General features: G+C 38.2%; 1 protein-coding gene across 1 annotated transcript; it reads left to right on the plus strand.

The window, feature by feature from the left end:
* Positions 1-699: 699 nt before the first annotated feature.
* On the plus strand, positions 700-7,210 carry LOC124267621. Its single transcript, XM_046702582.1, has 3 exons — positions 700-1,680; positions 1,834-2,081; positions 7,114-7,210. Exons 1-3 carry the CDS (start codon positions 700-702, stop codon positions 7,208-7,210), a joined length of 1,326 nt encoding a protein of 441 aa, XP_046558538.1.
* The last annotated feature ends 9,780 nt before the right edge of the window (positions 7,211-16,990 follow it).

Genomic DNA, 16,990 nt, shown 5'->3' on the forward strand with positions numbered 1-16,990 from the left:
GGAACTGCTCCCTGACTGTCATATCTGACATAATCTGACATATTAGTATAGTGTCAAGAGTAAGTAAGTTTAGTTTCACGCCGCACTCAGCAATATTCCAGCTATATGGCGGCGATCTGTAAATTATCTAGTCTGGACCAGACAATCCAGTGATCAACAACATGAGCATCGATCTGCGTAATTGGGGACCGATGACACATGTCAACCGAGTCATTGAGCCTGACCACCCGATTCCGTTAGTCGCCTCTTACGACAGGCATGGGTTACTGAAGGCCAATATTCTAACCCGGACCTTCACGGGTATATGGTGTCAAGAAACTGTTGAGAAATGTTTACTGGTGGCAAAGATGGGGGATATGTTTGGGTGTGGGGGAATATTGGCTTAATAAAATGTATTTCCAAGTTGTACAATTATAGCATTACAACTAATTGTTTTTTATACTCTTTTGTTTATTGTATAACCACTACTTTCACTGGCATATTGGTATATTGTTCATTAAGTTGCAGATATGTAATTTGACTTGTAGATGAAAGAGTGAAGCAGACTTGAGGAAAATCAAGCAACAGTCAAGTTTAGGGCAGTGTATTCCGGGGTCTCGTCATCTCATAGAAACATTATTCTTCTTAGAATTTATATTAGTTCATGAATTTGCTGAGTACAATTTTGAGCAAGATGTATGTTGGAATGTATCTGTGAAAATGTGTCAGGAAACTGGAGGTTGTGTTACCTCAGTGTACATGTGTCAAGGAACTGGAGGTGTTGTCACAACTGTATCAGTGCACCTGTATCAAGAAACTGGAGGTGGTGTCACCCCAGTGTACATGTGTCAAGGAACTGGAGGTGGTGTCACAACTGTATCAGTGCACCTGTATCAAGAAACTGGAGGTGGTGTCACCCCCGTGTACATGTGTCAAGGAACTGGAGGTGTTGTCACAACTGTATCAGTGCACCTGTATCAAGAAACTGGAGGTGGTGTCACCCCAGTGTACAATGTCAAGGAACTGGAGGTGTTGTCACAACTGTATCAGTGCACCTGTATCAAGAAACTGGAGGTGGTGTCACCCCAGTGTACATGTGTCAAGGAACTGGAGGTGTTGTCACAACTGTATCAGTGCACCTGTATCAAGAAACTGGAGGTGGTGTCACCCCAGTGTACATGTGTCAAGGAACTGGAGGTGTTGTCACAACTGTATCAGTGCACCTGTATCAAGAAACTGGAGGTGGTGTCACCCCAGTGTACATGTGTCAAGGAACTGGAGGTGTTGTCACAACTGTATCAGTGCACCTGTATCAAGAAACTGGAGGTGGTGTCACCCCAGTGTACATGTGTCAAGGAACTGGAGGTGTTGTCACAACTGTATCAGTGCACCTGTATCAAGAAACTGGAGGTGGTGTCACCCCAGTGTACATGTGTCAAGGAACTGGAGGTGTTGTCACAACTGTATCAGTGCACCTGTATCAAGAAACTGGAGGTGGTGTCACCCCAGTGTACATGTGTCAAGGAACTGGAGGTGTTGTCACAACTGTATCAGTGCACCTGTATCAAGAAACTGGAGGTGGTGTCACCCCAGTGTACATGTGTCAAGGAACTGGAGGTGTTGTCACAACTGTATCAGTGCACCTGTATCAAGAAACTGGAGGTGGTGTCACCCCAGTATATGTGTATCAAGAAACTGGAGGTGTCACCTCAGGGTACATGTGACAAGAAACTGAAGATGATGCCACACCATTGTACATGTGTCAAGAAACTGGAGGGGGTGTCACCTCAGTGTACATGTGTCAAGAAACTGGAAGGGGTGTCACCTCAGTGTACATATGTCGAGAAACTGAAGGTGTTGTCACACTGCTGTACTTGTGTCGAGAAACTGGAGGTGGTGTCACCACAATGTACATATGTCAAGAAACTCGAGGTGTTGTCACCTCAGTGTACATGTGTCAAGAAACTGGAGGTGGTGTCACACCGCTGTACTTGTGTCGAGAAACTCGAAGTGTTGTCACCTCAGAGCATACGTCGAGAAACTGGAGGTGTTGTCACACCGCTGTACTTGTGTCAAGAAACTGGAGGTGTTGTCACCTCAGTGTACATGTGTCGAGAAACTGAAGGTGGTGTCACCTCAGTGTACATGTGTCAAGAAATTGGAGGTGTTATCACATCAGTGTACATGTGTCAAGAAACTGGAGGTCTTTTCACCTCAGTTTACATGTGTCAAGAAACTGGAAGTGTACATGTGTCAAGAAACTGGAGGTCTTATCACACCACTGTATCAGTGTACATGTGTCAAGAAACTGGAAGTGTACATGTGTCAAGAAACTGGAAGTGTACATGTGTCAAGAAACTGGAGGTCTTATCACACCACTGTATCAGTGTACATGTGTCAAGAAACTGAGGTGTCATCACCTCAGAATATCATTAGCCACAATATACAAAGTGTTATCAATGACATTACCCCATCACCTTTCACAGATTGATAGGCAGCTCTTGTATATTGTTTCTGCTGGTGTACATATTCAACTCACTGATTACTGTTTTAACCGACTGTTTTTATGACTTTAGATATACCAAAATTATACATATTTAGCACTGCCCGTCAATAAGAATTTTGATTTTGTATATCGCTTCTAGATCTCTGAGAACTGTCATGGGCAATTATGATTCCAAGGAACGTGTACCATATTGGGAATCGAACACTTCATAGAAGATAGTAGTATCAACTGCTGCTGTGAGACTCTTTAATCTGCATAGAAAGAAGTGGCAGTAGTGTAATATAAGTCACTTGGATCTGTCTGTGATTCAGTTGACACACTTGTCAAAAATACTGTGCCAATTGGCATTTTTGTTGAAATCCTGTTAGAAGCTGGGAGTGATTTTGTGATTATTACAGTCCAATATCTTCATTGTTTAAACTCACTCACTCACTCATTGTTTACACACTGCAGCTGATGAAATATTTCAGTGCCCACCACACCAACACTGTTGTATAGTCTTAAGCATGTATTTATTTAACTATTCATTAATAGAAGAAATACATTTTTAGCTTGCCTGGACTGTAGGGGTGAAACGGTGTGCTTGAAACTGTACGCTCTTACCATGGTGCGGTACGTATTGCGGTTAAAGCCTTCGGTTCGATCCGTTTCGGTTCGGTATATGAGACATGATTATAATGCAGAAAATTGACAAGAGCCAAACCTTACATTGTTTAATAACATGGAAAAAATAACCATAATCTTTGTTATTTTGAATGGGGGCGGTGGGGTAGCCTAGTGGTTAAAGCGTTGGCTCGTCACGCCGAAGACCCGGGTTCGAATCCCCGCATGGGTATAATGTGTGAAGCCCATTTCTGGTGTCCCCCACCGTGATGTTGCTGGAATATTGCTAAAAGCGGCGTAAAACCAAACTCAGTCAGTCAGTTATTTTGAATGAACAAAAATGTTATTTTATGACTAAATAGAAATGACGGTATGAAAACCGAAAATACCGAATTTTTGGATTGCATTACGGTATACTGAACAACAGGAAAAACGGTGTCCTCCCATTTGTGAGAACTCCCAGTTGTGAGACACATTAATTAATGGTTCAGTGCACATAGGTGGTGTTTCCACATCCCTACAATGAAAGTGGGATCAGCCCAGTTGTTGAAGAGTACCCACAGGAGTCATTGATGAGTAGATTAATGAAATAGATTATCCAAGATTCTATTTACACAGAAGAAATAGACTATTATGAAGTTTGAAAGTCATTTTGGTTTAAACATATTTTATTATTATTATGAAAATGAATTGGAATAGGTGAGCAAGCATTACGTCGCTCCCATGCAACATAAAATACAAAATGTAAAAGGAGGATGTGCCATCATCGATATTGACTATTGCATAAATATATTTTTAAGTATACATCAAATACAACTATTCTCTAAGTAGTCATAATTAGAGAGTTACAGTTGTGTGTGTCTAACAAGCTATTGTAGGAATATAAATCAATCATGAGAAGGTTGTTGAGTTAATTTAAGTATTTTCCTGAGAAAATTTGAAGCGTTGTGTCTTGATGATATAATCGTGGACAGATTCAACTATTTTCTGGTTTACACAAGGAGTAAATTCTTTGTTTCCGTTCAAAATGGTATCCAGGTTATAACGGGTAGTGTCGGATAAAAAGGACTTGGTATAAAAGGCAGTTCGACTGTAAACTTGTATTTCAGAGTTATTTCTTAAACTATATCTTGTAGTTTCGGAGACGGGTGTAAATCTGAGTAGGTACATTAATTTATCTTTCAATGATCACGAAGTTACCTACACAAAGTGTATGTTAATCAATTTATCTTTTAAAGTTTCATTAAGACTTCCACAAAATTCAGTTGCATAGCAAATCAGTAATTAGCTAGGGTTAACCCATTCTATCAGACAGGGGAGTATGGTGTGTTTTCTTTGTTAATTACCTACTCCACTGTCTCATAACTGGGAGTCTCACAATTGGGAGTTCTCACAAATGGGAGTAGACCGGAAAAACACTGCAGTTCTACTAATACCGCGGTGTACTGTTTCACCCCTACTGTACAGATGATCATTGACTTGTTGAAACAAGGATGTCTATGAATGTTCATGCCAGTCATTGATTGTACCCTAAATGACTTAAAGACGATACTCTTAAAATCATATAAAATTAATTAAATCACTACAGTGCTTATCAATAGCTTGAAGAAATTTTCGTTGAATTGATTTTAGATTTTCAATTAATATTTTAGAAATTAGAAAAATTTTGCAATACTTTAAATGTCATTTGAGTATTAAGCTCATGGCTCTATTTTTAGTTAGAAAAATATTTATTTTATGAATAATTTTATGATTTTGTTTTCCAAATGGAGACTTGTTTTAGTTGTTGTTTATGATTCTTATATAGTCACTGAATATGTTATTGTTATGTAGACAGGGACAATATAGTTTCTTGGAAGCTAATATTAGATATATCCTTAGTAATATTGTTCCATACAATTCAGGTTTCTCTGAATAAAGTTTGGCCAGAAATTGGTTGACTTCTCGGGACTTACCTGGTACTGCCATCTTTACATGTTATGTTTTGTCTTTTATGAATATTTTAGAATCTTGATAGACATCGAAACTGTCTCAATTCAACATTATGTTTGTGATGAGTTAAAAACGATTTTCAGCCTAATCAGGCGGAATATCGTAAATAATACTGACATCAACTCATATATTTTCAGGTTTTTCATTTATGTTTTAACAATTTCATTCAAACCAAAAGTATTTCTCACTTCAACTAAACAATGATCTGAGAGCAACTGTTACACGTCGTGTCAGAACAACCTTTCATGCAACCAATATGAGTGTCATTCGTCAGATCCGGAAGGTGAATGTCACAATGGTTTTCGTATCATGCCAGCTCAAAAAGGATAATATGAGGTATTTTGAGTTGACAGTTTTAGGCTGTACGAATGTTTCCATCGCTCAAACTTCTGTGGGATGGACATTTGAAACGAGATACTTTCCATAGCCTGTGGGAAGTACTGTCGTACAATGTCACTTATTAAACATTGTGGCATTTTGTTTTGTTTATTTTTCAAATTTGTCAACAATGTTTTTCAGTTTTCAAACCATTTGTGGAATGGAAGCTGCCAGTTTGAAACTTTCTTTTGATCCGTTTCAAATTTTGCATGGAGAACTTTGGAAGCTGCTGTTTAGAAACTAGGGCATAATTACACTGTCCTTCAAGTCCGAGTCTTTATCTTGTTTATTTCATTGGTCAGTCAAGTTAACGAAAGGTCATTCTGAAGTGACCTGTAATGGGATGGTCAGATCTTTGTGTAGCGATAGCAAGTGCTGAGATTTGATTTGATTTTTAGTAATGTCATCTTGAAAATACTATATTAGGTTGAAATTATGCTTCCACCCTTTTTTATATCATGTTTGCCAAGTTTGTCATTTTATGAACATTATTTCAGTCATGTTCGTTTTGCCTCAAGACACTTGGCATATTGACATAGAAAAGATTTGAAACAAGATTTTTAATTCACCATTCCTCAACTGAATATGTTAGAGATCCTGGTTTTACAGCACATCATCTTGGAAATGTTTAGCACATGTGCTCTATGAATTTATTTATTTTATTTAGAGTAATCCACCCCCTCTTAAACAAGCTTGATCTTGGTTTCTAGTGTGTTTTTTTTTGTCAGTTATTAAAAGCACGCCGAAGACCCGGGTTCGAATCCCCACATGGGTACAATGTGTGAAGCCCATTTCTGGTGTCCCCCGCCGTGATGTTGCTGGAATATTGCTAAAAACGGCGTAAAACCAAAGTCAGTCAGTCAGTCAGTTATTAAAAGAAACTGAAACTACTTCAGCTTGTGTTTATTTCATATAAACTATACATTCATTTGGGAATGACTTCAATTGAGACAATTTAAGGAGAGAAAATACTATTGCAATAGTCACCCCTACTAAATTGTGCTAAGGGCAAGTGAAAAAGCTACCACTGGCAGTTTTGATGACAAGTTGAAAATGGGGTTAAAAATGTTTAAATATTGCTACAAAAGAAAACTGAATACACTGTAAACATTTTTGTCTTGTTGAAGCAGGACTAACCACAGACTCTTGTAATGAGGATTACACTGTAACATATGTTACATTTGGGATTACACTTTCTTAGTAAAGTACAGATTCTAGTACTTTTGTTGGGTTGAGTCCCATCCGGGATTCAAACCCACACCCTCAGAGTCAGGCACCTAATCACTAGCACACAAAGTCGGCCGCCTAACCCACCGCAGCTTCCACAAACATGGAAGTCGGACAACTAGTAGTCTGGACTGCGGACTTTGTGTACCCCTCTGATAGATGTACATTGGCATGGCTCCCACGACCGAAAGCTATGATTACACAATGCCATTTAGAAAGTGGTCAAATGTAACATATGTTATATTTGTGATTACACTTTCTTAGTGAAGTACAGATGTGGGACTCAACCCAACAAAAGTACTAAAATATGTACTTTACTAAGAAAGTGTAATCCCAAACATAACATATGTTACATTTGACCACTTTCTAAAATTATGGCATTGTGTAATCAGAGGATAACACTGTTCCTCTGGACTATTTTTATTCAGAAGATTATCCAAGGCTGAAAGAGTGGTTACTGCTCCACCCAGCATCACCACTCTTGCAGCTATTCAGAGCAAGGCCTTGATGCTGTTCAGTACTTAGATATGCCAGAGTTATGGAGACCTGCTCAAATCAAATCTGAAGCAGTCCGAGAGAAACTCCCTAAGTAGAATAAAAGAATTGTCAAGTTTTCGGTCATAGTTGTGAGTAATCTGATGGCTGTGAGGAGGTAGCTTGTATTTTATGGGTAACAGAACCAATAAACAATGTTTAATTTAATGTTTTTGCATCGAAAATAAATTTTTAATTCCCCCGAATTTTAGAAAATACAGACATCTTTGAGTGGCATTTTAGAAGTTGGGATATACAATATTGAATAAACTCTTTGGATGACAACTTCTTTTATTTCTTGAGTACAACGTTTTGATAGATTCTTGTACCGTTGTCAAGCAGGTATGTTGTCATTTCTGTTTGACAAGAATCTGTATCGAAACGTCACACTCCCGAAATAAGAGAAGTTGTTATCCATAAATTTTGTTCAATATTGAAAATGCAGACATTTGAGAAAGTCCCAGTTTTGAACAAAAATACTTGTATTCCCTTCCTCAAAATCTTTTGAATCTTTTATACTTCCCGATTTTCTTATGCTGCCCGTATTACTGGGAGTATTTAATGGAGATGAGAGTATTATTGGCTGTTCAATACATGTTTCCTTCAAGATGTGTTCATCTGTAAGAAATTATCAAATTTGTTGTTTTGCAGTTTATGAACATGAACTTGGACTGTGTGAGTTTGCAAGTTTTCAGTATTATTGTCGTCAGATGTGTACATGGAGTGATATGATTCACAGAAATATTGATATAATCACTGTATAATGTGTGTTGTTAATGAAAGTGTTGTCTTATCCGTGTAAGTCATAAAGGCCCAAAATAAACAATCTATCGTGATTACTCCTTGTTTTGTTTGTCCACTTTTTAGGAACAGTGTTTTGTTTGTTTGTTTGTACAAACTGCCTGACTTGGTAATGTTCAAGCGATTTGAGGCCAACCTGTAAGTAATCAAGTCTGGACCAGACAAAGCACGGAATGGTATCTTCGGCATCAATCCACATACCATAGGCAATCTATAGACACCAACCAAGTTACTGATCAACCCTATATATCCCACACTCTCTCTCTCTCTCTCTCTCTCTCTCACTCTCTCTCTCTCTCTCTCTCTCTCCCTCCCACACTCTCTCTCTCCCCCTCTCTCTCTCTCTCTCTCTCAATATATATATAATATATATAGGGATTTTTATAATATATATGGGGCGGTGGGGTAGCCTAGTGGTTAAAGCGTTGGCTCGTCACGCCGAAGACCCGGGTTCGATTCCCAACATGGGTACAATTTGTGAAGCCCATTTCTGGTGTCCCCCGCCGTGATGTTGCTGGAATATTGCTTAAAGCGGCGTAAAACCAAATTCAGTCAGTCAGTCAGTTATAATATATATATATATATATCTATATATATAAACAAGTGATTTCTGCAGGTGTATAAGCAATAAATATATAAAATGTTATATATGTTTTAACATGTGCGGGATGTGGCGAGCATTATATTGGAGAAACAGGAATGCAACTAAAGGATCCTAATGTGCGATGTATAAATGTAAGCAAACACATTGATGAATGCAGGAATGGCCAGTTTACTATCTTTCCGTTTTGTCAATTGTTTAACAATGATAAACAATTACGGATGGAAAAAGAACAAATGTTCATAAGGCTGTTTAAACCTAAGCTTAATACAAAAGTATAAATTTGTAACTTTCTCAATGTAATTCAGTATGTATTTGTGCACTGAAACCATAATGCATACCTGTCCACCACTATTGTTTCTAACTGTGACTTCAAAAACACGACGTCACAAACGTAACCTGACTGTCACCCATGACTACGTTTTACGTCTCCCGCTATTGTCAATAACTGCTTAACGTCATACGCATGATGACGACATAGCTATTACCGTTATGTGTTGCCTATGACGACACTCAGCTTTCATCGTACACCTGAAGAGCCGTTGAACGGCGAAAGATCTTGTGCAGATATAAAGGAGATTTGACAAGAAATATATTTATATACCTCTATTGACGAGCTTCGGGCGGTGGTGTAGACTAGTGGTTAAATCGTTCGCTCATCACGCTGAAGACCTGGGTCGATTCCCCACATGGGTACAATGTGTGATGCCCATTTCTGGTGTCCCCACCATGATATTGCTGGAATATTGCTAAAAGCGGCGTAAAACATTCACTCTAACTTGAATCCTCATGGACCTTTAGAGATAGTGAGATAGCTATGGTGTCTGAATATTGGTCACAAACTTTTGCAAGCATGACTGCCAGTTAGTGATTCAGGTTCACTACAGTCATTTTTGCTGTATTTTTGACAAATATTTTTATGATCTTATTCTAATTCACAAAGAACGACAAGTGGTCTAAGTTACCACATGTAGCTGCAGTTATTGCCCTTAGGCATGTCAGAATACAAAGATCCTGAGTTTGCGTCCCATATTCTTCTTTGGATTCCTAGTTTATCAATGCTGATTGGTCTCTCCAGGGTAATAACTTCTGGACTTATCCAATAGATGAATGGCTAATGTAACTAAAAGACAGTGTTAAGAACAACTAATTCCAGGTTACCCAACATACCAAGGCTTTTTGATAGAACAATCTGATCATTAGCATTACAGATTTTTTGGTATGTAAACTGGTTGAAGTGCTGCTGCCCACTGACATGTCAGCTGCAAACATGTAACAGTACTGCCTCTGCAGATCATATCAGGCTTGTTTGTAATAGTGACGGTCAGTTACGCTTGTAGTGACCCATGCAGCTGTCTTTTGTAAACCCGTTTTTTTCAGAGGGTAGTTGCTATGCAACTGTGCAGTGAACTGAATTTTATAACATTTTTAATATCAGGGATGTCAACTTGAAATCTATTTTCAGCTGAAAATTTAATATTGTCATCAAATGGGGGGTTAAGAAACGATCAATTTGAAATAAAATCAGCGTAAATCCACGAATTAGCAGTAAATTGCCGTCCCTGTAATATTATTTTTCTGCATTACTAAACAAATTCGAAACATCTAAATCAGGACTCGATTCACTGCTTTGTTACTTGCACTGGTGCAACCCAATATTACAAAGTGCAACCTAGTTACGAGTCTAACTTGCACCAGGTGCAAGTCAATTTTTGAGTGGGTAAACTTCTGAATAAAACATCGAAATAATTCAATAGCATATTTCTGATATTACATATTGCAATAAAAACAATGCAACTGGAATTTGACTGGTGCAACTAGGATTTTATCTTAGGTTGCACCTGGCGTAATTGGGTTAACATCTCTTAAATCGAGCCCTGTAAATGTACAGACCATTTTTTGGTTTTCCAAAGTGGGACCTGCTTGGTGGAAGTCATTCTGACTCTGGGTCATACAATCCAGTCATTCCCATGCTGTCAGAGTGTAACACTATGATCCAAGTCACCGAGCCTGACAACCCACATCCGCTTAGTTCCTTACACAGCAAGGACTGTCTCTGTCGTCCTGTGTCCAGAGAATGAATGAAAAGCTCAGGGGTTAATCCCTTTGCTGCATGAACCCTTTAAGATCCGGGTTAGAAATGATCTTCAGTAACCCATGCTTCTCATAAGAGGTGACTAACAGGATCGGGCGGTCAGGCTCACTGACACGTCATTGTATCCCAATTGTGTAGATCAATGCTGATGTTGATTACTTGACTGTCTGGTCCAGACCACCTCCACACAGCTGGAATAGTGGCTGCATGATACCAGCAGATGCTTGAGGATGGTTGTTACCAAGCTTTGTGCTCAGCAGGTAGAACAAGGACAGTTCAGCTTCTGCATACCAGGTCCAAGATGGGTATCCGTGCTAAACAGTGGCATGGTACATCAGCGGCGAGCAGTGCAAGACTGTCATAATCAGGATGTCCACATACATGTGCATGTAATTGCCATACAAGTGCTTGACCACAATGTCAAACCACATTCCAACACCCTACCAGCAAGCCAAACACACTGGTCACCTAATCCCAGGCATTTGGGTTGCCTAGCAGTTAAAGTGTATGCTCCTCCCGCCAGAGACCTGTGTTTGATTCCTCAAATGGGTACAAAGTAGGGCTGCAACGAATACGCTATGTGGCGAATTTGATACGTATCATGAATATTTGGTAACAAATACGAATAAGTACTCATGAATACAATATTGTAGTTAAGTGATTGATGTACAATATGGAACGCCCATGTCGACAGTTCAATTTGTCACAGCAATAACCAGTGATATTACGACACTCAAATTTGGTATGTAATAGTTATAATCGACAGTACCATGTGCGACCTTGGCAAACTAACATGACTTGCACTACTGCAATGCTAGTACATGTTCCATTCTTGCATATCTCACTTTGGAAAAGGACATAAGGGTTCAAGTAAAACATGCTCCCTTAAAAAAATCGTTAATATTCGGTTCTGGTGACCACGAATAACGAACTGAATTCATGAAGGGCTACGGTTCGATTCACCGAATATGCGAGTGAATTGTTACAGCCTTAGTACAAAGTGTGAATACCATTTCTGGTGTCCCTTGCCATGTTGCTGGAATATTGCTGGAGTGGTGTAAAGCTCACTCCTCTGACCCAAATACACAAAGAACACAACACTAGATTCATTTTGAGAGGTCCATTTCTGGTGTCCCTTGCCATGTTGCTGGAATATTGCTGGAGTGGTGTAAAGCTCACTCCTCTGACCCAAATACACAAAGAACACAACACTAGATTCATTTTGAGAGGTTTTGGTTTTAATGGCTATGACGATGAACTTTGAACACAAAGTTCTGCAATGAGACAATGACATATCATTCAAACCGATTATGTGAACATCAGTGATTGCAGTTGTTCTCTCTGCCAACACTTGGGCGCGACAACCGTTGACATTGCAGACTGCAAACAACAGGAATGGAGTTCATGCTATGCGCTTGTATCATAATATATATATATGTATATGTGTATATCTTTATCATAACTCGATAGTCACTACTACTTACAGTATATACAATCAACATAAATATCTTCAATAGTCTACAAAACCTTTGGCCAATGCAGATCCATAAAACATCATGGCGTATCTACAGTCTACTCCTGCTGTAACAAGACACAGGCAACAGTCATGTAAAAATACATGTGCCGCCACCAAACACTCGCAGTCACCAGAAAAACAACAACTATGCCCGGTAGCTGTCAGCATCAACGATAGGGGGTAATGATGCGGTGATACACAGTCACCGATGTGAGGGACATGACGAACCTGTGATATGGTCACTGACTCAACACATATTTGACTATCCTGTGGTACAGTTTTTGACGATATATAGGGTTAACTATCCTGTGGTAGAGTCGCTCATCTGATGCACAGGCTTCACTATCCTGTGGTAGTCATTGACTTGATATATGGACTTTTTTTAAGCATCCTGTGGTAGTCACTGACTATATATAGACTATCCTGTGGTACAATCACTAACTTGATATATGGACTTAACTATCCTGTGGTACAGTCACTGACTCGATGCACAGACTTAACTATCCTGTGATACAGTCATTGACTTGATGCACAGGTTTAACTATCCTGTGGTACAGTCACTGACTTGATACACATACTTAACTATCCTGTGGTACAGTCCCTTTCACACAATCACCAGATTGATTACAGTGCAGAGCAAAGGGACACAACTCAGCTCAGCCAGTCAAGAGACCTAAGATGCTGTATATATTTTGAAAAGATCCTGAACTGGTCCCATCCAGCCTAATACACCAGTACCTGTATTCCAGGTCAGCATCAAGTAGCTCCGTCACACTGCAATGTGTATCACATCACAAACACCCCTATCGTTAACATGCACCAGTACCCTACCATTCACAGAATCCCCTAGCAAGTTTTCAACATATATTTGGCTGTCATGATTACAGATGCCATAGCCTTAGAACTTTTCACTGGATACGGTCTGAAAATTCAATGCAACAACTGATAGATCATTATGACATATACCTTTTCACATCATTCTCTGAAAAGTGTACAATGTGATATTTTGCATATTTATAAAAACAAAAGTACAAAAATGTCCAATTCCAACTTTGCTAACAACATTCAGTTTCTCAGAAGGGATCCAGGTCACACAAAGTTTCTACCAAGATTTCAGTTTTCAGAAATATCTCAAGCTTCCATTAAATGTTCCCCGATCATGAATCACTTGCCAAAATGAAGTTCATTTTCAAACATTCTCTAATTCACAAAACTGATGAAATCTGATATCTAACCACTCTGAGAACACAATGCCTCCTTTTCAGATAATCTGTGTAATATTCATTAAATCAAAAGACACACCTGTTTTTGAGGTATGTTATGATGGTTTGATACTCTTACATGTCCTAACATAACTGTATGTTAGAGTATGTCATGGTTCCTCTTTCAAACATCCTGTTTATCTTGGGATAGACACAACCAGAACCACCTGTTTAATGTAATTGTTTCAAGGGACTCTCTCATCCCTTACCAACTCAAAATGAGGTTAAATATCAGATTTGATCCACACACACTATATACAAAAGGAGGCAGCGTTTAACATTGCCAGAAGCAGTTAACTGTAAAAACAGGGCAATCTAAATGACAAAAACGAACTAAATGACAATCTGACTTTGACCTTACCATAGTGAATCAGTAACAGCACGACAGATTAACTGCAGTAACATCAATAAATTATGTCATTTAATGTCTTTTCAGTGATTAAGCAGTATAAAAAACATGAAGATGTCATTATATTTCTTGCATAGCAATAGCGAGCACAAATAGTCAACTGAAAATACGTCTAGTTGGGCTTCCGATCACCATGGAATTATCAAACTTTCCAGTTAACATTGGCAGCCATGATCGTGAGTTCAAATAATAATCTCATGATGATCTCGAATCACTGACACAAGACCCTATCAGATTTCATGTAAAGTTTATCAAAGCAACAGCTAGCTACAAAACTGTATTGCACCATCAGGGTATTCCAAAATTCAAGAGGCTTGCAGTTAGAGGTATGATGATCAAACATGTATGTGATGCATTTTCAGTTACACCAGACCATAATAAAAATGTTGGCTTTTAACGTTTACCTCATGTACATAATATATATCTGTGGTATGGCCTTATCGCTAATCAATAGGAATAAAATATTTTTTTTTATTTTGTCAACAAGTTCTGGTGGTAAAGCAGCCTTGTGAAATTGACGAAATGAAGATATCGTATGGATACATCGTGGCCGACACATGTCGGTATAACATTGTGAAGAAAGCACTGCAGGTTGTGCTCATAACCTTGCTTGTCAATCTAAACAGTTACTATGGTGCAAATCTTAATGTCCTTGATTAAAGCTTAACATCACTTCTAACCAATTTAACTTAACGATTTACAGAGTTTCTAAGAAGTGAATAACAAAGAGGAGGCAAAGGAAAAATATTAACGAAAACTGTAATCTTTGATACGAGGTTAAAATCCTAAATAAAATCATCAAAAGTTCTACATTGTATGCAAGTACCAGGCAACACCATGCATGCATATTACATGACATAATGTTGTACCAGGTAACACATGCATGCATGCATATTACCAGGCAACACCATGCATGCATATTACATGATACAATGTTGTACCAGGCAACACCATGCATGCATATTACATGACACAATGTTGTACCAGGCAACACCATGCATGCATATTACATGACACAATGTTGTACCAGGTAACACCATGCATGCATATTACATAATACAATGTTGTACCAGGCAACACCATGCATGCATATTACATAATACAATGTTGTACTAGGCAACACCATGCATGCATATTACATGACACAATGTTGTACCAGGCAACACCATGCATGCATATTACATAATACAATGTTGTACCAGGCAAAACCATGCATGCATATTACATGACACAATGTTGTACCAGGTAACACCATGCATGCATATTACATAATACAATGTTGTACTAGGCAACACCATGCATGCATATTACATGACACAATGTTGTACCAGGCAACACCATGCATCCACGTGTACAATGTAAAAGTTGTACAATGTTGTAACATGTTTCATCAAACCTCTAACTGCAGCTCCAACATCAGCAACATTTACAGAGCGGACCTGGCAAGTAATATCTCAAAGGAATGGCTTGTGCTGATGTTTTGTTCAAAACACAATTACCAAGGCTATGGAACCAATGAAATTCAGAAAACATCGATATTTTCACAATAGTCTCGACTTGAAACAGACTAACATGACGCAGGCAAACAGCAATATCATCGTCAGATAAACAGAAGGAGTAATTATGAGTAACTTCTGTAATTCATCTTACATAACCAGTAATTTAGGTCACGACGGCCATAGACATTACCAGAACAACTTACAAAGTAAGCTAAGCAGTGTATAAGTTAAACTGACAAGCTGTATTATCACAGAAATATATAATATGCATTGTACTGTTGAATGTCTTCCGTGCTGCCACAATATACCCTACACTACCAGTTGACTCTGGGGACTGAGCAAACCATGTTTCAAAATAATCACTGATCAGTTTTTCCTCGTCTCATGTGTTTACGGACTAAGGAAATCTTGAATCAATTCACACAGAATAGTCTTGCCTGTGAAACACTTCAGACATACGGTCTGGACAAAACTCAATACATTGTACCAGAAGAGTGAATGAAATCTGTCTCATTTTACATCTTGATTTTAGCAATTAAATATTGTAACCTCCATATTTTAATAAAGACTTGTGAAGCCACAGTGCTATGATTTCATTGTTATACAGTACTCAAAGTAAACCTTTAAAACCACACTTTACAATTTTACAATCCATGCCAAATTGAAACAGACACTGTTACCAAGATCTTACTTTGAAAAGAATTAGACGAAGAAGCAGATTTCACACACCAGCAATAGTGTATCAGCATTCTGTAAATATACCAGTCAGTTCAGTGTATGTGACTTCTAGTAAACATCATTAACATTAACCTTGAACTACAAAACAGCTATACATTTGTTGAGGTATTGTCTTGAGCTTTGATCACATAATAATCTGACAGCATATCACCGAAGACAAAAGAGAAACGTTTCCTTCTCAGGATTCATCTCCTATCAGAATGTTCATAAACTCATATTACATAATATCTCTGGATTCAATAAACCTACTAAACCAACCATCTCAAATCCTCGCATCGTTTCAAAATATTGGTCTTAATTAGGACAAGAATAAAAGGTATTTTGATAATATATTACAATTATTACAATTCCAATCTCTTATGTCAGTCATGATGCCATCTTGAATCTTCTGAGGTGTTCTTTGATAAATTTCAGTTTTCATTTTAACCAAGTTCTGAAAATCATGAAATTAATAGTGTCCCTCGTTAGCATTAATAAAGTAGCATTTATTTCTGGACATGTTGACATTTGTCAGATCAGGTTTACTGCACATGGCACACACAATGACGTATTAACAAAGCTCAAAAATAAGCCATGTAACCCAGAGATGCCAACCCCAAAGTGTTGCAAATAGTAGTTTCAAGGATCAAAATTAGTAGTTTGATCATAAAATTAGTATTCAACCAAATACTTAAAATCATAACAGATTCTGAGAAAGATAATATGACACTAATATCAAGAGTGAAGCTTTAATTTCACATACCTCTAGCAGCTGATTTCCAAATTATCAGTACTACATTTCTTCTTGTCGTCTCTTTTTGGCGAAAGTGTATTTAATCGACGAAAATGTATGTTTTTGTCTATATGTCCG

Source organism: Haliotis rubra, unplaced genomic scaffold (genome assembly GCF_003918875.1).
Source record: "Haliotis rubra isolate DU_JTF1 unplaced genomic scaffold, ASM391887v1 Scf1324, whole genome shotgun sequence".
Classification (NCBI taxonomy): Eukaryota; Metazoa; Mollusca; class Gastropoda; order Lepetellida; family Haliotidae; genus Haliotis; species Haliotis rubra.

Bases quoted from the DNA above. Each gene is read 5' to 3' on its own strand.
- LOC124267621 (XM_046702582.1), top strand. From the start codon at position 700: ATGTGTCAGGAAACTGGAGGTTGTGTTACCTCAGTGTACATGTGTCAA. The intron at 1,681-1,833 runs GTGTCACCTCAG...GAGAAACTGAAG, and splicing joins TGTGTATCAAGAAACTGGAG to GTGTTGTCACACTGCTGTAC. The intron at 2,082-7,113 runs GTACATGTGTCG...ATTTTTATTCAG, and splicing joins GGAGGTGTTGTCACCTCAGT to AAGATTATCCAAGGCTGAAA.